The 25,148-nt window shown below is 45.2% G+C and overlaps 2 protein-coding genes and 1 long non-coding RNA gene across 3 annotated transcripts in view; 1 reads left to right on the plus strand and 2 right to left on the minus strand.

Annotated features, from left to right (window-relative positions):
• Positions 1–2,698: 2,698 nt before the first annotated feature.
• Positions 2,699–18,156, minus strand: fam189a2 (family with sequence similarity 189 member A2). Its single transcript, XM_083673389.1, has 11 exons — positions 17,772–18,156; positions 13,992–14,048; positions 9,867–9,977; positions 8,181–8,300; positions 7,501–7,608; positions 6,934–7,067; positions 6,210–6,357; positions 5,994–6,066; positions 4,704–4,859; positions 3,929–4,242; positions 2,699–3,688 (listed from the first exon to the last, which is right to left on the minus strand). Exons 1-11 carry the CDS (start codon positions 18,063–18,065, stop codon positions 3,317–3,319), a joined length of 1,887 nt encoding a protein of 628 aa, XP_083529515.1. The 5' UTR covers positions 18,066–18,156; the 3' UTR covers positions 2,699–3,316.
• A 2,876-nt stretch (positions 18,157–21,032) lies between these two features.
• Positions 21,033–22,314, plus strand: LOC310807103. Its single transcript, XR_014554308.1, has 2 exons — positions 21,033–22,133; positions 22,178–22,314. It is a non-coding gene; the product is annotated as an uncharacterized lncRNA (long non-coding RNA).
• A 136-nt stretch (positions 22,315–22,450) lies between these two features.
• The window catches only part of tjp2b (tight junction protein 2b (zona occludens 2)), a 52,633-nt gene continuing 49,935 nt past the window's right edge, over positions 22,451–25,148 (minus strand). Inside the window, exons 20-23 of the mRNA XM_083673401.1 lie at positions 24,880–24,990; positions 23,239–23,670; positions 23,013–23,098; positions 22,451–22,836 (exon numbers count right to left, since the gene is read on the minus strand). Of these exons, the coding sequence (XP_083529527.1) occupies positions 22,662–22,836; positions 23,013–23,098; positions 23,239–23,670; positions 24,880–24,990 (804 nt within the window). The 3' untranslated portion in view covers positions 22,451–22,661. The remainder of the gene's footprint in view (positions 22,837–23,012; positions 23,099–23,238; positions 23,671–24,879; positions 24,991–25,148) is intronic.

The raw sequence follows: 25,148 nt of genomic DNA on the forward strand, positions 1-25,148 counted from the left end.
TTATTTTGTATTGTATTTAATTTCTGCCATTCCTCTTACCACATTTTTATTTAATAGAGTGTTTTTATTTTGTCTTCAATATTGGATTAATACTAAATATTTATGCCAGGTTACACTGTAATTATATTAGCTTATAGAGCATATTATTGCAATTGGAACTCACTACTTTATACTTGAAGGATGCTTATCTTAGCATTCGAGATGAAGCATAATTTTGCTGTTTTTTAAAAACATTATTTATTCTTTTATTTCGGATTGTATTTTGTTATCTCGCAAATGTGATGAATTGAAGGTACTTTGAATAGACATATTGTCTCACATAACTCTCTCATGTAAGTGATTCTGAAATCGGCACAGTGAAATATATTGGTGTAGTGTATATTTTAGGAGCCTATAACTTACATGAGGGACACCATTTTGAGTGTCCAAGTATTGTGACTGCATGTAACTAAATTGATATGCGACGACTTGGCACTGATGATGACGGTGTTAAACTTCTTGGCAAATGGGAGCAAATTGTAGCAAAGTAAATTAATGGGATTTCCTCTTTTTTTTTCCTGATCTCTTTGCTGGGTGGAAGTAACACAGGCTGTTGAAGTAACCATGGATCGGCAATTTGAAACGAATGACAACCGTTGCTACGGTTACGACGTTGAGTCTGTGCAGCACTAATCTTCCTTTTGATTGTGTTGTTGTGTACAGCTCGACCCCCTCCCTCCCTTGCAGGACTAGTATTACACCTTTGCCGTAGGACCGGTAGACTCTCATACTTTCATAACTATATGACAATGACACTGCAATGATAAATGTATTTGACGTGGGTACGACCATTAACTGGATTTGATCGAGGGAGATTAGAAAGGCCCCCAAAAATGTACACCGTAGCGTTTGACCTTAGGGTCAGACATAGTCATTCTAGATCTAGAACCTCCCATTCAACCTTCCGAACCTCATTCCAAGAACCTTTCACCTCCCCAAAGGTTTATAACCTTTGACCCAGACCACCTCCCCTCTCATTTCCTGTTTTCTATGTCACTTCCTGCATCTGACCCCCACCATTCTGAACTCATGTTTACAAACATGGCCGTGCAACTTTGCCTCAAGGGACAATTTGCGGCTGCATGGCGGCTTGTGGAGGGAGATGGGACACATTCTGTCTTTGTCTCCAGTTGTATCGCTGCGGGAGCACCGGCAGCCAGGCCCGAGTGCCCACTGTTGACCCCTCTCTCTCCAAACCACTGATTGTCCCAAGTGTCTCTCTCACCCCTGAAGCTCATTTTGGCCTTATTACTATTACTGTACTTTTTAATGATATTGAACTTATGATACTGAAGAAGATCAGCGGCGACCATATTACGTTCTAGCATGTTCCATATGGAGTCACCGGTGTGCTGTGTCATTCCTGCTTCTAGTGTGTGTGGCGTGTGATGATGAATTTACTCCACGTTTAAACCAAAACCAGCTGGATACATAATATACATAAATATATAATACATAAATATATCTATATATCTATATATCTGTATATAGATATATATATATATAAAAAGGTAGATACTTTTAACGGTCCTTTTGTGTGTTAAATTTGGATTGACCATATAATAAGCAAGCTTCAGCGAATAACAAGAAATGTGAAAGAAAATTCGGAGACGGGGGGGGTAAAGTCCCTTTAAGTTACTCTGAAAGAAGTAGTTTCATGTGAACTTATCGAAGTGAAGATGATTGTGTACATGTACATATTTGGCTAGAGCACAAGGTCGTACATACAGAGGTGCGTGATATAGACCTCCCTTATGTGGGGGAGGATGTTAGACTGTTGTCATTTGTCACGCGGCAAAGTTGTCATTTGTAAAGAGATGGGGGGGGGGGGGGGGGGGGCGAACCCTCGAGTAGATTGTGACTGTGGGGCTGGCTAACTAGTGTTTATACTGCACTTGTTTTGAATGTAATTAATCTTAACAAAAATGTTTGTTGACGTGTCTGAAGAAGAAAAAAAACAAGAAAAATACACTTTCTGTGAAGCGATGGCAATGTTTATTTATTTGCTAGCTTTTCTGTGATGTTACAACTCTTGAGCTACATTCCCTCTACCAGAGTTGGGATGTTTGTAACGGTATTTACAACATTAAACTACTTGCAGAAGGATGGGGCTATTGTTGATTTGTTTGAATTAATAAATTGACAGATACTGATATAAAAAATCTTGATAATTTAGTGTTCCATGTATTGTATGAGTTGATAAGAAAACTGGTTTAAAAACTGTGATACTTACAAGCTGCAGAACTGTGGTACTATACGCATTGGGAACCACATCTGAAATCAGGCCAGATGTACAGGTTAAACATAACTAACCTACCACAGGAATCTTTCAAACCGTTCCATTAGTGGCTGGAATCTGAATGACATATAAAATACACATGTATATAGGTCCTCTGTGGCTCAGTTGGTAAAGCATGGCGCTAACAACGCTTAGGTTGTGGGTTTGATTCCTGCTGGGACCATATATACTGAAATGTATGCACCCACTGCAATGTTAGTCGCTTTGGATAAAAGCGTCAGCTAAATGTCATATATATAGGCCTCAACACTCAATCCTCTTTATAACTGTTCTGTACATTTCATACATGACCAAAGTACATAACAGGCAAGGGTCATATTTTATTTTAAGTCGTTATTATCAAGATAATAATAATAATAATAATAATAATAATAATAATAATAATCAACAATAGGCACTGGGTTTGACATCAAAAAGTTTGTTCAGTGCAACATGGCTGTCTCAACAACAGAGGGCAGGCCAGGTATATAATAACACTACATTTTAGAAACCATTTACACACACACACATATACACACTCACACACACACACACACACACACATATACACACATATACACACAAACCATTTACAAAACCTTTGGGTGTGACAGTCTGTGGCTCAGTAAAAGGTTGCCAAATGCATCTGCTTCAACAAAGCAATCGACATATAAACTCTGACAGTATTAGCACAGCAAAAATTTAAAAAAAAAACACGTACACACACGCGCGCGCACAGACACATACAGACACTCACACAGGCATGCGTGCACACGCGCAAACACACCACACTCACGCGCACACACACACACACAGCCTGCTCAAAGGCTGTATTTGCAGTCTCCATGAGAGTTATTTTGAATGGCTTTTCCCATCGAGTCTAAAGCAGGCGCTATCCCAGCCTGTACCACTGACGGGCATAGAAGAGGGTTGCCCCAGTGGGCACTACCATGTGTCTCTCTGCTAGGGGGGTGATGGGAAGACAACAGGGCAGCTCCATCAGAGCACAGTCTCTCTGAACACCCCTATCAGACTGTGGGGGCGCTCGTGATCCAAGCGCGACGCCCCTCTTGACCCAAACCTAGTGGATCCAGCTCGGGACCCGACTCTGGACCCAGCTCCCCTGCGGTCCAAGGGCTGGAGCTCGGCCCAGGTGAAGGAGCTGAGGTCTCCACAGCTGCGCAAGTGGATCAGGCCCGGTCTCTTCCTCAGTGGCAGGGGCAGGGTTCTGGAGAGGCAGTCTGGCTGGGTGGAGGTGGAGGTGGAGGTGGAGGTGGAGGTGGAGGTGGAAGTGGAAGTGGAGGTGGAGGCGGGCCGGAGGCGGAGAGCCTGCTGGGCCTGAGGAGCCCCCGTCTCCGACACGATGATCACCTGGGGAGAGACAGTTGGACCATTTTTAAAGGGATAATTCACCCAAATTCACAGTGGGACTATTTGAATGGACAATTCACCCAAATTCCAAAACAGTCTACCCTTGTAAGGTATAACCCCCCCCCAAAAGAAAAAACATGAACTTGTAAGCTAAATTACCCATCAGAGTAAATCAACAGTGGTAATGGTAACCTGTAGCTAACTAACCTGCTAACTAACGTATCCCTAGCCCGACCCTACCTGTTCTATGTAGCTGGCGCAGCGGACGGCCTCCTCCATGTGCTCCTGGTCTGAGCGCAGCACACTGCGGATGCTGTCCACCAACTCCTGCACCTCGGGCGTCAGGCCGCAGGCTGCCGGCTGCTCCAGGAACCTGCTCACCAGCTGCTGGGTGTGCCGGTAGCTCTGGTAGTCCACCATTGAGGAGGGCCGGGGGCGCCGCTGGCCCCTGCCTCCCCGACGGAGGGTCACGGCCTGGGGCTGGGCGGCTAGGGCCAACTGGGATGTCTGGGTGGAGGAGTCGGTTGTCTGCCTGGCAGCGTCACAGTTTAGGACTGAGGGAGAAAGACAGAAACCAGTGTTGTGTGTTTGTTGGGGTGTGTGTGTGTGTGTGTGAGAGAGAAACCAGTGTTATGTGTTTGTAGACTGGCATTCTGGGGGACATCTGTTGGAAGCTTTAGCTGGGTTTCATACAGCCCACCAGCCAGCAGTGCCTCAGTATGAGAGACAGGACACACACACACACACACAGAGGAAGGCTCTATATTTACAAGGCTCCTAATGTGTCTGCTGACAGATGCAGGGACTGAAGATTTACTTAGGGCAGACAGACTGCTGCAGACACACACACACACGCACATGCACACACGCACACACACACACATACAGTGAATCAGCTAAATATCTGTGGGAACATAATCAAGGGGAAGTGTTTTTTCCTGTTCTTTTACACAGCAGCAGTGGGCGTCCAGAACAAATGTCCCCCTAAAGAACCATACAGTGGTTATTGCCTTACCTTTAGCAGCCAGGTCCAGAAGCACTGGGTCACTGTTGGACCTGCGGAGGCGCTGGCGCTGGGACCTCCTGCTGGGGGGCACCGGACCCTGCTGGGGGGGTCTGGGCTGGCGCAGGGGGGGCGAGGGGGGCAGCGGCCCCGTCTGGGGGCAACTGTCTGAGAGACACAATAAACGCTGTCAGGGTGTGTGTGTGTGTGTGTGTGTGTGTGTGTGTGTTGTCAATATCTGTCCCATGCACCAACCTCACCAAGTCAATTTCCTGTATGTGCAAATATACAAATAAAAGAATATGGCCAAATAAAAGAATTCTGATTCTGATGGGTGGGGGGATTTAGTCAAGTCAGTGATTCCTATCTTAACACAGCATCGTAAAATGCTGGTCTTTTATATGCTAAGAGGACCACATCAAATCTCACCAGGGTTCAAAGTACTGGGTATCCGTGGGTGCTGGGCTGGATACTCCCAGAAATGATTCAAGTATTAAAATGGACACCCCCATAAGAGTCCACCATCTTGAAAGAATACAAGATTCTGATCGCTTCGATAGGTCACAGTTTAAGCTTCTGTTCAGTTTGAAAACATTGGATCTCTTACTGCTGTTTTTCAGAGAGGGAAAGACTTTTCAGAGAGGGAAAGAGAGAGAGAGCTCGAAAGAGAGAGAGTCAGTGAGTGAATGAGTGAAAGAAAAAGAGAGAGAGAGAAGGTGAAAGAGAGCGAGAAAGTGTGTGAGAGAGAGAGAGAGAAAGTGTGAGAGAGACAGAGAGTGAGTCAGTGAGTGAAAGACAGAGAGAGAGAGAGAGAGAGAGAGAGGAGAGTGGGGGTGGGAATGTAGCATCTGAGACTGAAATAAATGTTCTTTTAATACATGGATGACATAACTGGCAGTGGGTATTAATCTGTGACGACGGGACAAGGTTATGTCCCATTCATGCCACAAGTATAACTATAGACCTGCTTTCACAGGGATAACTATAGAAGTCCAAGACCAGTGGCACTCTCTGTAGTCAAGGACACTTTATTTAGTCAGCACACACACGTATGGCTTTCCTGAGGCGTGTTCCATGACGAAAAGCATATATTTTTTTATGTTTGTCTTTCTGCAGTGGAAGGAATGTACTGTATATGAGAGACTAATGAGGTGAAACAGTGTGTAGATTCACTCCTTCATTCCTTTGAGTATTGTGCATAAAGCGATGTTGTGCGTGCATGTGCATGTGCGTGCGTGTGCGTGTGTGTGTGCGTGCGTGTGTGCGTGTGTGTGCGTGTGTGTGTGTGTGTGTGTGTCATACCTCTGACAGAAGTCCCTGCCTCAGAGCTGTCACTCAACTCCTCGGTCAGGTCTGTCATTTGAATCTCCGTCTCCTGAATTAGAACACGCACAGACATTAGCAGCCATTGGAAGAACAAAGCGGCAGATCAAACATAATAACTACTAAAATAGACGGAAAAAACCGACGTGATTATACTGTAACAAAAAAGCTCAAAGTATTTGACGAGAGAGTCACCTGTGCAGGGGCGGGGGCGGGGGCAGGGGCGGAGCCTCCGGCGACGGCCTCATAAGGAGGGGGCGGGTCTAGAGGACAGAATACCTCCACCCCTTTGATCCTGGCCCCGTAGATGTGAGGTAGAGGGATCACGCTGTCTCCAAACATCCTGACACACACAGCAGGGAGATCATTAGCATAAGTAACAGGGCATGCACACACCTCGGGGATAAACTCAACACACGCCCTGCCAAAACCACCTCATAACGCGGCCTTGGAGCTGCCCCAGCGTGTGCCTATTTAACAGTGTTGGACATGTTTCTGCGCCGTCCTGCCAAGTAGTAAGCCTCCCGCTATCAGCACTAGATGGAGGGGTGGGTTCAATAACACGGGGAGAGCAAGGCCAGGAGGCAGGAGAGTGAGTGTGTGTAATGAGGCGGTGGTGAAGACAGAGTCCATTAAACTAAGGATGGAGAAGAGTGGGGTTATGAGATTGTTGTGATGCTGTCTGAGTGCATTACGTGTTTTGAGACTCAGGGGAATATGCCAAGGTAATCGCAAACCATTGCCGACTGTGGTTGATTGCAAGGGTGTGTGTGTGTGTCTTCAGGGTCTTTGCAGGTATGTTGGGGTAGGGTAGGTGTGTTGTTATGAGTAGACGGTAAAGGAAGAGTGTGTGTGTGTGTGTGTGTGTGTGTGTGTGTGTGTGTGTGTGTGTGTGTGTGTGTGTGTGTGTGTGTGGTACCTGCGAGCCAGCCGTGGTGTGTAAGAGTAGAAGGTGGAGAAGTAGGAAGGGGGAGGAGCCGGGGGGACAAACTCATCCGGGTCGGGAACAAGGGTTGGCACCTCCCCTTCCTCTAACGTCGGCCGGGGCTCATCCTATCACAGAGGGCTAGGGTTAGGGTCTGGGTCTACTAGACACTGCCAAAACATTGTTCATTATAATCAATGGATTTATTCACGCTGTATGCATAAACTTGGTCCCAATTGTCCAAAAGTGTTTTTCCTCTTTCATTTTTGTTTTCATATTGACTGATTTGTTCACATAAGCAGTGAAAAACTATTATTTGGTCATTATTTAATAGTATTGATATAGAATGGAAGAGAAGGAGATGTGGAGAGGACTATTGGGATAGACCCATGGAGCTGGGTAGAGATAGACTAGCCAAGCCACCCATAGGCCATTCTAAGGGAGTCTCACGCGATGCAATTGGCCATTGATGGGGATTCTCAATAGACTGCTGGAGTATATAATTCGATTTGACTGGGGACTTCAGGCAATGTGATTGGCTGTGTGGTGGAGTTGTCTTACCGTACATGGGCGTCTGGTGGTGAAGATCTGGAGGTAGCGGAGGGCAGCGGCTACCAGACAGACGGCCGTGGTCAGGGCGTTCAGAGCACACAGTGCAAATAGAACTTTCTGGAACACAGGACAGAAGGTAGCACCGTTAGGAAGAAATACCCAACAGTCAGATTAAGAGGAGGAGATGTAACGACAGCATTCTTAGCAGGGTAGGAGGGTCTATAGGCAATTTAAAAATGCTGTCCTAGTCAAGAAATCAGGCCGAAACATGGGCAACAGTCGCGTCATATACTCAAACATTCTCACTCACTCACACTTCAACAGCTAAGACGCTAAGACACACACACACACACACACACACACACACACACACACACACACACACACACACACACACACACACACACACACACACACACACACACACACACACACACACACACACACACACACACACACACACACACACACACACACACACACACAAACCGGTTGCCAAATTCATCTGTTTCAACAAAGCAATCAACATATAAACTCTGCCAGTATTAGCACAGCAAAATAAAAAAAAATAAAAAACATGTCCACACGTGTGCGCAAACACACACACACACACACACACACACACACACACACACACACACACACACACACACACACACACACACACACACACACACACACACACACACCTTAAGCAGGACTCTCATGGTGCTGCAGGAGTATCCTGGATAGAGCTTGAGCAGTTTGTCCTCAGGACACTTAGTGCTGGGGCTGAGGGGACAGCAGTGACACACATCACCCACCTCGCTCTGAAACACACAACACACACACACACACACACACACACACATCTACTTTACCAGTTTTCATATTCATTACAAACATTACAGTATTATGTGAAAACGCACAGAGAGAAACAATAAAACACCTGCCTTTAACCTTTGACTGGAATTCACATCAGCACCAGGTAGAAAGTAGGGGTACAGACAACGCAGTGGCCACAGACAACGTTTCAAATGTGCTGGTTGGCTATGGTGAGACAAGTTCTCTGTTCTATAACCACAAACACTTCAAACAGATGGTCACACCAACGTTTTCTCCTCAAAGCCTCTATCAACAGGACGGTATGTTCACACTGACACATCTGATGTGAATCCAGTCTGCTGTGCTAATCGCTGCTTTGTGGTTGATGCCTGACGGGAGGTAGAGACGCAAGGTTATAAATAGCTCCCTCCTGAGAAGACAGGGGGGGGGGGTGGGGGGGGAGGGAGATGGGTGAGACGGGGGTGGGGGGTGGGGGGGGTGTTGTCTTCTGAGTGGGGAGAGCTGACGGAAGCACACATTTGAATCTCTGTATCTTTATTAAGCCCTGATAACATTAATGGATAAGGATTAAATAACCAGTTGCAGAACCGCAATAAGCAGTTCCAGAACCTTATACAGGCTGTGTTTGTGAGCAATGTGAAGGCATAACCGCCTATTATAAGACTGTTAACACCTTCACCGGGAGGGAAGAGGAAAGGAAGGAAGGAAGGAAGTAAGTAAGTAAGTAAGTATGTAAGGAAGGAAGGGAGGACCATAGAGAGGGAAAGCAAGAGAAAGCAGGGAAACGCGACTACAAAAAAAAGACGTGATGCGTTCAAGACAGGAAAGGGAGGAGCGATGAAAAAAGTTATAAAACAGAGAGAGACATAGATATGGAGAGTGAGAGAGAGAGAGAGAGAGAGAGAGAGAGAGAGAGAGACATAGATATGGAGAGTGAGAGAGAGAGAGAGAGAGAGAGAGAGAGAGACATAGATATGGAGAGTGAGAGAGAGAGAGAGAGAGAGAGAGAGAGAGACAGTGATGGCGAGAGAGTGAGGGAGACATATTTCACCTTCGGGCGTGTACGTTTTCATACCCACCCTCCCTCCCTCCCTCCCCTCCCTCCCTCCCCCCCCCTCCCTCCCTCCCCCCCCTCCCTCCACCACGGCTGTGAAAGTAACACCAGATTCTAAGAGCAGATGGCCCGAGTGGGAGACTCCATTACTCACCCGACGAGAGGAGAGGAAAGGGCGAACCATTGCACAACGGGGTGTGTGTGTGTGTGTGTGTGTGTGTGGGGGGGGGGGGGGTAAACTGTGATATCCTGTCAAGTTGGCACGTTTCTAGGCTACCATACACTGTGCCACGTTAATATCCCTGGAACTAGGTTGATTTGATTAATGGACTGATTGATGATGCTAGGGTGTAGAAAGGTCAAGTCAGGAAGACACCTCCAACAGAGGGGGAGGATATATCCGCTTTCACCACGGTGAGGGGCTCGCACTGACCCAGATATAATGCAATTATCCACGCATTTCTGCTGGTCTGATGCTGTAGTGTTTCTCTCTTACCAGCTGGCAGTTGGTCATGCTGGAGACCAGCTGTGCCCCCTGACAGCAGAGGATAAAGCCAGCCAGGTTGAGGAGCACACACACCACAGACAGCAAGACAAAGAGATTCACCTGAGAGACAGAAAGAGATACTATTGATTAATTAACTGCATTTCATAATATTGTTATTGTTAAGATGTTTTGTACTTTTTGGCTGCATACTGATTTGGCAATATGTTTTTGTTTCAACAGTCATGCCAATAAAACATTTGAATTGAGAAAAAGAGAGAGAGGGAGGGAGAGAGGGAGAGAGAAAGAGAGAGAGGGAGGGAGAGAGAGAGAGAGGGAGGGAGAGAGGGAGGGAGAGAGAGAGGGAGGGAGAGGGAAGGAGAGAGAGAGAGAGAGAGAGAGAGAGGGGGCGAGAGAAAGAGAGAGAGAGAGAGGGAGAGAGATAGAGGGGGGGAGAGATAGAGAGAGATAGAGAGATAGAGAGAGAGAGAGAGAGAGGGGGGGGGGGGGATACATTTTGAACTCGCCTTTATTAGCACAATACACTGTCAACCAATCACGAGATAGTACTGTTTACAAAAATAGCATAAACCACTGAGCATGCCAGAACACAGAGTATCCATTAGGAAAAATAAACACAACAAAACCATAATACACAGAGAAGAGGGGGAGATGGAGGGAGAAAGAGGGGAAAGCTGTTTATGACTGTAGAGAAAGAACCAAGCAGTTGCCCTTGACTAGAGAGAGAGAGAGAGAAAGGAGGAAAGCCAAAAGCAGTGTTGATAAGCAGACATGTTGATAAGCAGCCATGATGCAGCAGAGTAGCTCATTTTGATTGACTTGATGTGAGTGTCACTGGGCCAGCGTGAGAGTTTCACAATATCTGAGGACATCAGTATCAAATGGACCCGCTTTCAAAAGCTTATCAAATCAAATCAGAATTCTAACACTAAATAATTGACAGAATATTTGAGTCTTTATTTGACATATTGGTAAACCACCTGGATTCCATTCAGTATGGGGAGGGGGGGAGGGGGGTCATGTGACAGTGGGACCTTTGACCTCAGTGTTGGGGGGGGTGGTGGATTGGTTTCGGTCACCAAGCAGTCGCTGGCATGGTTGGGGTCGGACGATGGGGGGGCTGAGGCCGCCTGGGGCAATATTACAGCAGGACCAGCCCCCCTGGCCCCTCTGGCCGCCACTAACAGTGTCACAGTGATAGCGAGGGGTATTTTTAGGGGGCTGATGAGACGGAGACAGAGACTGCATGGTGACCCGTCCCTCTGAACCACGGCCATAAAAATCACTGGGGTCAGAGGTGGTGCTCAATAGCCCCTTTGTGATCTGGAGGATACAGCAAGGCCTTGTCCCAGCTCAAGGGTGTGTGTGTGAGTGTGTCTGTGTGTGTTAATGTGTGTGTGTGTGTGTGAGAGAGAGAGAGAGAAAATAGTCATTGTGCTGACTCAGTGGATTTGTTTCTCCATTAGTAGGAGTCATGGGATCATCAGTACCATAGGGAGGCGAAGGTCTGCCAAGACACACTCTGCACACATGTTCGCACGCGCGCACACACAGACACACAGACACACAGACACACAGACACACACACACACACACACACACACACACACACACACCTATCAGAGACAGTCAGTCTCTGGAATCCTGTATGCACAAACACAGACAGAAACCAAATAGACTGACAAACAAACAAACAAATCCTCACAAACACACACACTTACACAGGAAGCCCATATAAGGAACTACTAAAGTCACTAAAGTTCCCCCCCCCCCCCCCCCCCCAACACAATACCTCCTACGGTCCATGTGCCAGAGAGTCACAGCAGTGTCACTGCGTGGCACAAACATGATGTTTTTAACAGTACTAAAACTATTGAGCTATTCTAGTATATTCTATTATGGCTTGTTTTGTAAATAATGTTGTCTCTGTTTGATACTTCTCCCCCTCCAGACCTCCGTCTCTCTTTCCTGTCTTTAGAGCCTCCGTCAATCATCTGGGCTTGACATAAAACCACCACAGGGTTAAATCTGTCTCTCCCCGCTTCCTCTTCCCTGTTTATAACACGCACACACACAGACACACAGACACACACACACACACACACACACACACACACAGACACACACACTCAAACTCAAACTCAACTCCAGATTTCACCTGTTAGATTTCACCTGGCTGACCTCCCAGTTCCCAGTTTCTTCATTTTAGTCTGAGCTATCAACGTCTCTAGACTAGATTTAGGGACGTTTTTTCAGGAGGGCATAGTGCTTGACTCATGACCTAGAGAGTAGAGGCCAGCTACACCGAGACCATTTGACCTCTTGGCCCAGTCAGGGTTCAGCTAGAGTTTGTTCAGGTGTCTAGTGTCGCTAATAATACCGGCTCTACAGATAAATAAAACCCACAACATTCAAGACTTTTTCCCCAAAAAGCACATTCACAACAACAGATGAGTGTCAATTATGGTTTGGGGAAAAATCTGGGAAACCGATATATGTTACAGCCATCTGGTGTTGAGAAGCATTTGAGAAGAGTTTGAGGAGTTTTTTCGTCAGATGGATTCACCAGGCTTTGAACACAGTAATCATCTATGACCACAGGAGGTTACTAAATAGATACTAATATTGTATAATCTATAAACCGGGGCTGACAAGAAGTTAAATACACAAATGCCAGTCAATAGCTTATCAGGGTCAAATATGAGCAGTTTGTAGAGGCAGCCATAAAGCATTTGCTCAGCAGCCCCCCCCCTCCCCTCCTCCCCACCTCCCCCTCACCAAATGCAAATGATCCCATACAGAAAAGGCCAACAAAACCCGTTTTTAACCACTAACCTCACCCCTAAGCCTAACCCTCAATCAAGAGCAAATAACTCATGCTCACTCTGCTCAACATATCTGGTGATATAGCCAATTATGTCCTCTCCTGCATGGTCACCTTACTACTGCAGACCCAACCCATATTATTGATGGACAGCAAACAGCTCACATACTTATTCAACAGTTTGGATATAGAATACAGTAGAATACCGCTTGTGTCCTTTCTAGCATGGCCACCTAGTGATTAGCGGTCCAGCCCAGAGATAACCTCTGACCCCATACATCCTGTCAGAGATGGCTCAGACTTTACAGCATAATTGTGCCGATTAGCAAGGATTTGTCGTGGCTGTAAATTCATGGCATGACAGATTGGGGCAGACATTTATGGCTGCCATTTTCAGGGTAGAGCCTAATAAGTGAACAAGTTCTATTTTGACTCTTTAATTCAATTTTGAGGGTTATTCACTTCGAATGGCATTCGTTGTTGCTAGGAAATTCCCTGGTCATTTAGCCTGTCCGCAGGCTTGTGTTGTGGAGCAACTATTTTAAGTATTTTCCCTGTTTATTTTATGAAAAGATAGAGGCCTTTCACAGTAAAAAAAAAAAAGACTACAACAACAACAACCATCCCCCCTTAGGCTTCTGGCATTGCGACTGCCAATGGCCCCTGGTGTGAGCATTGATTACTTTGTCTTATGATGACTGTTGGATAGATGATTCACTTACTTAAACAAATGTATTTGTTGTAAGTCGCTTTATATAAAGGCGTCTGCTAAATGCCATAAATGCAAATGTAAGATTCAGCGATATATAAAGTAGCCATAAGCAGGAGCCAACTTCTACCTCAGACAAAGATGGAGCAAAAGATGTTTTTCTTGTTATTCTTTGTCACGCAGCTGTCACTACTGATTCTCCATTTATGACTACACTAAAACAGCACTAAAACAGAGGCGGAGCAGAACCATGTGAACCCCTTGGGAGTAAAGACCCAGTGAACAGTAGCTGAACCTGGAGAGGTGAAAAATTTACAATGTGACCTGCTGTTTTCACAATACAAGTGAGTCAAAGATGCTCTCAGAATTAGAGTCAGAGTGAACACTATTATGAAGCTTACATCAATAGACATAAGGTTGCCATAGCACTGTTATATGACCCACCATCAAACCAGCTGGTGTCCGCACACAACATATCCCTTTTTTATCAATGTTAAAATGAAACCGCCTGATAATGCTGTTGTCATTATCGTTGCGTTAACATGAATACAGTAAGCAAGTACAGTTCCATGACGTCACCTACCAAGAGCAGCATGGGCCTTCTCCATGTTGTGAGGCCAACGATCCCAGACAGGATCACCTGGAGAAACACACAGAGCAGAAGCACACAGTCAGCATAAGTCTCATAAACCCACAGACACACATGCATTTGGAGACACAGACACACTGTAGTACACACACACACACTCACACAGACTCACTAACTACCGAGGCGTCGCCTGCGTGAACAGATAAACACACACGCACACATTTTTAGTTTTTCCGCGATTCGCTGGCCTGCTGCTACTGCAGAGAGGAGACATAAACAGATGTAAACAAAGGACCTAATCTACCGCTGCGTTCCCCCTGGACAAGAATGTCCTGGTCTCAATGATCCAGCGGGCATCTGCTCTGCTGTTGTTCCCCTCCAAATCCTGTTGTTTCCTGTCCCCTACCCCGCCTCCATTGTGGCTATGATATACTCACATATTTAGGATTTCTCAGATAACTCATAAACAGACACACACACACACACTTTCCCCAACAGAGGCCTGTCTGGATAAGCTTTGGTCCCAAGGGCCCTCCCAACCGTAAATATCCACCCTATTTTGGATCTGTGCAAATAGCAAACATACTTGTCCTGGCTCTTGATAAAACAGTTTAATTGAAGCCATCTCATATTCTGTACCACCACACACCTTGGTACAACATCTACAGCATCACACAAACTTTATTTTACGTACTGCTATAGAATTACCAGGTGTTTACAATTAAATCATTTGGAAAACATTGTCATTATAAAACGATTAGCTTTATAATGACTAGTAATTACTTTGATTCACTGAAAAACACCACTAGGCCTGAATCGCCTTACAAATAACCATTTGAGACCCCCCCCCCCCCCACACACACACACACACAGTACCAGTCAAAAGTTTGGACACACCTTGCCAAGAGTGTGCAAAGCTGTCATCGAAGCAAAAGGTGGCTACTTTGAAGAATCTAAAATATAAACCATATTCTGGTTTGTTTAACACTTTTTTGTTTACTACATAATTCCATATGTGTTCCTTCATAGTTTTGATGTCTTCAATATTAATCTACAATGTAGAAAATAATAAAAAATAAAGAAAAACCATTGAATGAGAAGGTGTGTCCAAACTTTTCACTGGTACTGTATCCGGTCATATACACACACTGGGAGCGTGCATCCCCATGGAGGCCCATTTGCATAAGAAGGTGACAGACTGTAGATGTCCTGAGGTGACGCTACAGGGGGTTCTGGGGTAGGGGGAGGTTAGGGTTAAAGAGAGACCACTCCAGATGTGTCAGTCTGTTATCCTCATCTCACCTCACCTCTCACTCCTCCTTCAATCCACCCTCAAACTCTCAATCCACAACATCAGATAAGCCAGCAGCGCATCGGATGATAATGACTTCCATATGCACGGATGTACAGCCCTATAGGATGTCTGGAATTACAAAACTTGGCTGAACTATGGAAACCTCCTCTCCGTGGTACTTAAGATACTGATTTCCCAGTATTACTGCGATTACAGTTACACTCAGTGAATGTCTGTTTACAGATTAGCTGGTTCATACAAGGTGACTTTGCTGAGGTTGTGTGTGAATGTTGTCTGATTTTATGGCTCTGTGAATGTTATCTGAATCTGAGGTTGAATGTGAATTTAATCCGAATGTTGTGCCAAAGTAGTGGGTTACTTCACCTTCCTGTTTTTCTACAGACTTCCAAATGAATGACTCAACCAGACATGATCTGCCTTGCATAGTTTTCCTGTGTGTTGGGTGAGGAATGATGTGTCAGTGTAAACTAATATAACAATAACATTAGAGACAGACATTAACAATTTATATGTTGGATTTGTAGAATCATGTATCTAAGCAAACACTCAGTCAAGCCACTACAACACTACAGTTAGGTCTGTTTCTCTCTCCAAGAAGACCAGGTTGATTAAATATCTCCTCCAACAACTGAATCTTCTTGGAGAGAGAAACATACTTACATGAGGGCTGTAGACTAACAAGCTTTTAATCTCCCAGAACAGAAGCATTTCAACTGAGCTGGCCAAGCAGTCCACTGAAATGCTTGTCCACCACATTAATTGACCAGATGCCGACTACAGGGGTCATTATTTGGGGTTTGGCAGCAGCAACAGGTTTTTAGGCCCTAACAGCTGTACTATAGTAGCTGTACTTGATAGCCATGCAACCTCTGTGTAATAGTCTTTAGAGATGGTCTACCAAGCAAGCAAGAGCCATGGTAATCCCCTGCTTTTTCTAAAGCATGGTTCATTGGCAGCCCACAAGCGTCAGTCCCATAGGAAGGCTCTGTGGCACGTGCCGCCTCCGATTTTTCATGTTTTCAAATTGTTCTGATGTTAAATTAATGACTAAACTTTTTTTTTTTTAAGCCCACGTTTTATCATAATTATTTATAAAGGGGATCAATCAGGGGTATTTTGTGGAGGGGGGCACGCTGCCTGATTATATAAGATTATATTCTCTCTGGTAAGTGGTTGCCCAGGGATACTTAGGAGAGAGTGTGTGTAATATTGTCAGATTTGGAGGAGGAGAGGGAGCGTTGAGTGACACACAGCGTTTCATTTGATTTGAACTGCTGGTGGGCATGAGGTATGTTGAGGTATGTTGAGGTATGTTGAGGTATGTTTGTGAATTAATTTGATCAAGCTTTGTAGCCTATTCATTCCCTCTTGATGATGATAAATAAAAATGTTTTTTTTCCCTGTAATGCAAGCCACCTAGCAATGTTATGAAGCCGGCTCTAGCCAGCTAGCTAGTTAAACATAGAATTAGGCATAATGATTATGCCTCTAAGATATAAAATAATACATTTTCCAACTTCCAGACCTCCCCCTGTCCTTCTTCACGTACTTTGTGCCCCCTACCACTGGCCCCCCTCTAGAGAGCATTAGGAGCAGTGAGAGAGTGATTGGGTTTCTCCATAAACAGGTTTGGATCGATGGGTCTGAGATGAGATCTGTGGCAGCAGGTATCCTCAGCAGGCATCGGTCAATTAGGCTTATATAAACCAGGGTGGGGACGAGCCTAATGCTCAGTCTCTGGATAGCCTAAAAGGCAGACATTTCTCCCTGGTTTGAAAATGGTAGACTATGAAATATGTTGTTTTGAGCCTTAAAAAACTCTAAAAGTTCTATCTCTATCATAAAAAAGTATTTGTGATGGTTCCCCTGTTTCTGTACTCCATCAGCACTCACCCTCTTTCATAGGGTATCTTCATATTGAATTGTTATTATTATTATTATTATTATTATTATTTTCAATAATGGTTTATTTACAGCCTACATAATTTAATCTTGAATACCTTTTTTGATCTCTTGGGTAACTTTTTATTTGATTTTTATGGACACACTAGACTGGGTGGAAGACCTGATAAACCAAATAAAGGTCACCAACGTTTTTTCAAATAATTCAACAAACACATTTCAAATTCAACCATCTTTTTTTTCTAAGGCTTCCACTCATACATCAACTAACTTATGTTAGTTGTGTAGGTTATAATTCTTAATGTAGGCTACTTGTCAACACATACGTAAAAGGGGATTTTATTTCAGCATTGTGGCATGTATTTTGGTCATAATTTAAAAAAAAACGGACATACATCAACATTACTGAGTAATTTTAATTACATGTCAATTGTGTTCACTTGCACACTACCTGTTGATGCAGGGGATTGACCACACATGAGGAGCATTAGAAACTCATTCTAATTACGCATATTTTGTATCATTGATGCGCATGATATCGTTAAACTCGTACTTACTGAAGATCCAGCCCAGAAAGGACATGAGTTACGGATGGGTGGCGAGCTGCTTAGGGACAGAGCCCCAAAGGAGAGCGCGACCATGGAGCAGCCCAGGACCAGCTGCAGTAATCCAAGAGAGAGCAACGGGCGGCCGGGTAGCAGCGCTGGGATCAACCGCGACTGAGACCCAGGCATGCGAGAGGTAGATATGCAGCGGGGTCGGCTTCTGAACGACGGATCTCCCAACTGAGAGGCCAGCGAAGCCCCGGTTACAGGGCAACAGGATCCAGGGAGGACGACTGGAAGAGACATTTGAGACCCACGAGCAGCGAAAGAACAACAACAAGCAACCGATAGTGGATCAGAGCGGGGAGGCGTTTGATCATTTTACTTTTGCTCCGAATTAAAGCATCCGTGCGTGGGTTTAGTCGATCCTGCCGTTCCTACCATCGTCCTCTCGGGGTGGCTGGGTTTTAAGTTTTAAAATAACTACTCACTGGCCGGGAGCTTGGATTTCGTTTCACATATTTTGGCTGCCGGACAAAAAAGGCGGGGATGGGAGGGTGGGAACAGGCCATATAGTCGACTGTCATTAGCAAGTGTTGATTAGGGAAAGAGACTATTATTGAGGTGTGAAGGTAAGCAGAAGGAAGGTAGCCTACTAATAAACATAGCGTAGACTACTCTTTAGGCAGGTTAAAATGGTTGTTTTACCAATGTAGAAATGTACTACAAGGAGGAAGCATATTGATTTAAAACATCTTTTTTTGGTGAATAACTTGTATGACAAATGTAGTTTAAGCTATTTTCAAATGATATATTTGATGTAATTGTGCTTGAGCTTGCAGTTGCATGGATTATTTGCAGCATGATGTGTGACTTCAATGTGGCTACATTCGTAACCTTTTCACTGAACTTCTCAGTGTGAGTGTTGTAGATTACGTTTAACAATGTGGATAATTGTTCAACCCATCCTGTAAGAACAGACCTTGTCTCGGGTAAAAAGGATACAGTTCATGTGATAGCCATTTCACACGCATCACTAAATCATCCTGTCTAGCTACACTCTTCACCAGTGCCCAGGAAACCTTGCAGACAAACAGGCCCATTGTTTGAATTCCCATGATTGAATTCTACAGAAGTGTTTTTCCATCAACCTTTTTTGGTTCACAGTAAAGAAATGGGCACTGTTGCTCATTGGGTCACAGCTGCTCATTTCATGTTGATCCCCTAATATTGCCTAAGTGAAGGTGAATCACAGGAATCAAATCTGTCGTGACATTTACCCGTAGTGACAAAACAGGATGGACAGGCCTGATAAGACCACATTTTACACCTTGCATTAATACTAATGATTAATAATTGATTGCATTTATATAGCTTGCATTTATATACTCTAGACACCCAAGGCGCTTACATTGTAAGGGGGAGAACTCACCTCTCAGGTGTGGACACAACCAGCATGGCCATGTGGCCAAGACTGGTGTAAATAGGGTCTAAGATGTGTATATGACACATTTAGTCTATGGTGTGAATGCAATGTGGCCAGATCTGTTACATCAGAGCATACATGCTCCTATCAGGACACATGTTGTATCAAAATTGGGGTTTTAGTTTACAGTGACAGTATTTCATTGGCATACTGGGCATACCTAGGCTAAGCCTGCATAAAGAGATAATGCTGGACAAATTAGCTGTAGGTGTACGTTCACTTTTTTGTGAAGAAATTGTGAAGAATTTGATAGATCTAATAGATCTAGGCATATTTTCTACAAAAGAAAGCCTTTCTTTGCATAGCCTGTCTCAAACAAGTACTCACCAGATAGGACTCAGATCATGTTTGACAAACTTAATTAGAACAACTAAATGTAATGGATACTGTTTCTAAATTACATAATTGCATTTGAGCCCTGCCAGCTGGACCTTCAACCTCATAATTGTGAACAGAGTGTGTGGGTTGTACTGTGCCATCTCTTAGGATCTGCAGATTAACTCAGCACACGCAGAGCTACACAGTTTTGTAGTGTCTTTTCTGCATCATTCAGGAGTTTAATGTAGGAGTTCCCCGTCTCCAACAGCCCCCTTTCTCAAAATGAGAGCCAAATAACATCAATTTCCTATAGTCTACTGTGATCTTAATCAACAAACCTGCATAACAAAAGACTAATTAAAACACAATTACACACTGAAGGCTTTTTTATATTCAAATGCAACCCTGCAGCATCATTGCCACTGAGGCAAAACCTTCTCTACATAATCACAAGGGGGTGAAAAATGTAGAGAAAAGGTCCCAATGACCCACCCAATGAGGCCATGTGTTGTGTTCCCATTCAATGTAAATAGAGGACTGTAAGTCAAAGTAACTACGTTTTTTGTGACCTTTGTTCAAGGGGGGTCTGCTAGATTAAAAGTGCCTCTCTTTAGAGAACCCTAACATTGACAAATAGTTTTCTGGATGTTCGGCACTGTATTTGTTTAGTAACCTTTGGCCCCTATTTGAAATCAAAGGATGGTATTTTTAAGTCTCTCCTGAGAACGACCTAGGTGAAGCACCCCCTTGTGGTCGTTTATGTAAATGCAGTATCCAGGGACCAGATCAGCGGTTTCACAGTACGGCTGTTTAGGATTAACTTGTCTTTTCTCGATTTACCAGTGGAGTAGATGATTTGCAGTTTGCCAGCACTGGAGGCCAAATGAATAACTAAGTATGAGAACAAAATAAACACAACTCACACATCATTATAATAAGAAAGTCATAGGTCGGCTGGAGTATAGTGTGTTTTGATACCCTAACATTGATTTTGGCTTTGACTTGGCTTCGCTTTTAACTAACTGAATTTTAATAGAAATGATATGTCAGCGGAGATAGTATAAGATGCAATCAAGTGGCAAATGTGAATTTAAATCCACCTGGAACATATTGGCATGTAGCCAAACTGTCCGTTCTTTTTTCTATTGAGATCTACAGTATGTCGACAGTTGGTGGAGGAAGACACACGGAGAGGGAGCACAGTGAAGAACAGTCAGACGTGGGAACGTGTCAGTTTTCACGGCACTTTACCAATGAGTTACACTCCCAACACATATCGGCATAATACAGTTAAGAGAATCAGGCTAACGTCTCGTTGAAAAGGCAGATGACAGTATAGGCTATGTTCTCCCCTGGGAGAGGAGGATGATGAATGAGGAAACTCTCAGATTTCATCTATTAGCTCACAGTGCCTCATACCCATAGAAGGCTATGTAACAAAACATAAGACATGATCCATTATGGTAAGTTAAAGACTGTTTCTTTTATTTGGTGTTGTAAGGTGATACTCCACGACAGACCCAAGCAGACTTTGTCCAGTCATTCCTTTCTCTCTCTCTGTCTGTCTCTCCGTCTCATACACAGTAACATGTAACCCACCTCCATGTGGACGGCATGAATTCAATACTGTGTGGTCATTAGCACTTATAACCCATCGTGGAGGTACAGTGAACTGAGATACAATCGAGCTTGTTATACACACACAAACACAACGACGGTGGAGTTGAAGATGACGACAAAGAGACGACAAAAAAACTCCACCACAGAAATGACACACTTATCAACACATCTCCCCCCACCTACAGTACAACCACCACACAGACAGACTCCACCTGATCTGCCTCCCTATTCAATCAAAACCTGTAACCGGGTCTCCGCGGGTAAGACAACGCACCAAGTCGTGAAAGTTATCATGTTGTTAACCAGTTTCATTTTGGTTATAGCAAACCTGATATTAAGTGCTAGAGGAATGTTATTGTTGTCCTTATAGGGGAAACCTGGGTAATGGTTTTGATTGAAGGTGGCCGGCCTCAGGCTTGGACAAGTATCTGGGGACAAGACTGGTCACTGAGGGTGTGTGTGTGTGGGGGACAGGGGACGAGGGGACAGGACAGTACAGTGGGGACAGTATATTAAGGTTTTGGTGTCAGTGGTTCCCTGTTTTCCCTTTAAGCTTGAGAGCAGCAGAGTTTCTGTCCAAGGGGAGGAGGGGGGGGGAACTGGTCCAGTGGACCACCACGTCCCCAAACCTCATGATATCCATAAAGTAAAAGGCACTTTAAAAAATTGTAACAAATTCCAGTGTATTATATATAATGTCTCTGTCTCTATATATATTTATATAGATAATATATACTGTATGTATACACACGCATGATCATATAGGTAGGAATGCAAAGATAGAGGAGTATAAACACTAGACATTGTAATATATATTTATATATAATATAATATAATATAATATAATATATGTGACCTTTTCAAATAGTTTGGAGACAGCTGGCTATATTGGATAAAAAACAGAGGAGTCAGGAAGAAAGCCATAGTTGGGAGCACTCGTAAGGTTTAAGGTTCTATAGTTGCGCCATAGTTGGGAGCACTCGTAAGGTTTCAGGTTCTCATGGAGGGAGGAGAGGGAGTCGTGGCGATAGGTTTCAGTTGCTCTGAACAAACTGAAAGAGTTGCATAGGCAAGAAAAAACAAGTGGTTCCTGATTAATTTATACAATAAAAAACAGAAGAAAAAAAAAACTGTCAAAAACAACAACTTAACCAACAAGCAAATAAAAAGAAAGGAAACAGATATTTTTTTTTAAAACAACAGTGGTCCTATCCATATGGATAGTACAGATCATTTTGACTTCTTTGAAGCAAAAAAGCATATATTTTTTTAAGGAACTTAAAAGCGGGATGGCTTCCAAGTCAGCAGCGGATTGGTGCAGGGCCAAACGAGGGGGGCGGGGCCCCGGCGGAATAGTGAATGTGTTTGTGTGTGTGTGTGTGTTTGTGTGTGTGCTGAGCAGAGCCATTCAGAGCAGGGCACAGCAGTGTGTGTGTGTGTGTATGTCTCTGTCTACAGCTCAGTGTCCTGGGGGCGTCCTACAGTTCGGTGTCCTGGTATTTCTGAGAGTTGGTGGTGTAGTATCCACGCTTGGTGTGGTCGGCCAGCTGGCGGCGGTACTCCTCCTCCTCCTCCTCGCTCCCGTAGAACGGCCGGCTCTCCGAATACGGCAGCTTGGAGGGAGGGGTCTGGGGCTCGGGACGGGAGCTGGAACTGCATCCACACACGCAATAACACGCACACACACACACACACACACACACAAATGAGTATACAGCTGGAGGTTAATGAACATACTCTGATGAACATACAGCAGGAGGCTGACACAAACAAACACACACAAACACTCACAGTAGGGCTCAGCAACACAGTCCTATGGATGTTCCTACCCTATAGGCTGTGGGCGGTTGTGGTCCAGTTTCTGGGATTTCAGTGGTACAGCATAGATGTCCGGGTGCTTCTGAGCAATCTCCAACTAGAGAGTGGCATGGTCAGTGACATGAGATAAGTATACTTCATACATGTTATAAAACACACACGCACGCACACGCACGCACACACACACACACACACACACACACACACACACACACACACACACACACACGCACTGACCCTGGCATTCTGTGCCTCCTGCAGCTCCAGCATCCTCTGGGCACGGGCAAAGTGGTCCATCTTCTCAAAGGCTTTCACCTTCCCCAGGAAGGACTTCAGTGACGGGTCTTCTGGGCTCTCCTCTGGCTCTCTCTGCTCCCTAGAGGGCGCTGTGACTGGGACTGCGCTGGCGGGACCGGGGGTGTTGGTTGAGGTGTGGTCCTGGTGGGACGCGTAGGTGGGTTTGAGGGCGACGGGGGGCGGGGGCGCCCCCACCATGGTTCTGCCCTTGCCGAAGGAGCTGAGGAGGGTGGAGGTGCTGCGGGGCGGGGGCGGGGGGTCGCTGCTGGCCGGGCTGCTGGAGTGGGAGTCGTAGCCTCGGCTGGACGGGGGCTCGTACCCTGGACCCCCCCGGGAGGCAGCAGCCACCTCGTCCCTGAACAGCAGCTTCACCTGAGAGGGGTGAGAGAAAGGGAGGGAGGGAGAGGGAGAGAGAGAGAGAGGGGGGGTGGGGGGTCATAGTCAGAACATGCATTAGCAGTTAGCTTCACGTCACCACCTGTGATGCATGCGGTTAACTCAAACCTTCATGTGAGTCAAAGGGGGAAATTAGCACAGAAATGTGAATTTAGTCCCAAAGTGACTAAATATAGTCTACAGACAGAGATGAGGCTTGGGATGGGGCTGAACACGCAATAGTGTCACTCAACTGCCTTTTACACAGATGTGACAATAATACTGTGCTGTTTATATTTGCCATAAGTGGCCTGCGTTTTACCAAAGGGAAACAGATTGACAGCAAAATACAGCAACGCTTTGATAAGTAGTCTACGACACCGAACCATTGACAACTAGTTCTCTACAACACCTCATCCAATTAAAACACATACACATTCACATTCTACACAGACACACAAGTCTGTGGAACACTCTGTAGACTATGAGCTATCACTTTTTCAATCTATGAGGGAACTGTTACTGTAAGCACTAAGGACCCCTTGTACCACCACTACCACAGGGATCTCTGGGAGGGTTTTTATGCTAAATAGGTACCAGACTGATTCAATGAGCTGCTGTTGGAGGAGTCAGAGTCGATGCGTTGGGTGTGGTTTCGCCATACCAGACCGTTCTTCATCAGAGGGAATGACATTTTGCTCCTTCGGATAGAGTTAAAGAGCTGGGGGAGGGGGATGGAGGGGGATGGAGGGGGGAGGAGGTGAGAGCCACCTCAAATACTGCCCTACTCTCTTGAACTTAGCAAAACAACTTTGACCATAGCTCCCTCCGTGAAATTAAGCAGCTAGCTAAAAGCTACGTGCGTGCTCGTTGGACGTTGTCATTGACTAGGAATTGCCGTCAATGCGAAATGCGAACTTGATAGGAATAGGTTAGACTACTAACACAAGAAGACATGAAGGCATGAAATACTGTATGCAATGATGGTCCTACAAATAATTGATGATGTAGTCAAGCACTGTAACAGGGCAGAGTGGCAGGTGATGGACGTGTGTGTGTGTGTGTGTGTCAGTGTGTATGTGTGTGTGTGCGTGTGTGTCAGTGTGTGTGTGTGTGTGTGTCAGTGTGTATGTGTGTGTGTCAGTGTGTGCGTGTGTGTGTGTGTGTGTGTGCGTGCATGCGTGTCAGTGTGTGTATGTATCTCACCTTGGGGGGGTCAGATACGAACACGGGCGGCGGGCTGGCACTGCTGAGCACCTCCCTGCTGCCCACCCTCCTGACGCGACCACGGATCTCTGGACTGCACCTGCGCAGGATCTGCAGACGGACACACACACACAAACACACACACACACGATACACAGGACAGGTCAGAGGGCAGGGGTCGGGGCGTACCATGCAGGTGGTAAATGGTCATACCATGCAGAGTATAGAGGGGAGGTAGTGTCAGATTGTCGGTACACTCTTGGTTACAT

Source organism: Argentina silus, assembly GCF_951799395.1.
Source record: "Argentina silus genome assembly, chromosome: 7".
NCBI classification, from domain to species: Eukaryota; Metazoa; Chordata; class Actinopteri; order Argentiniformes; family Argentinidae; genus Argentina; species Argentina silus.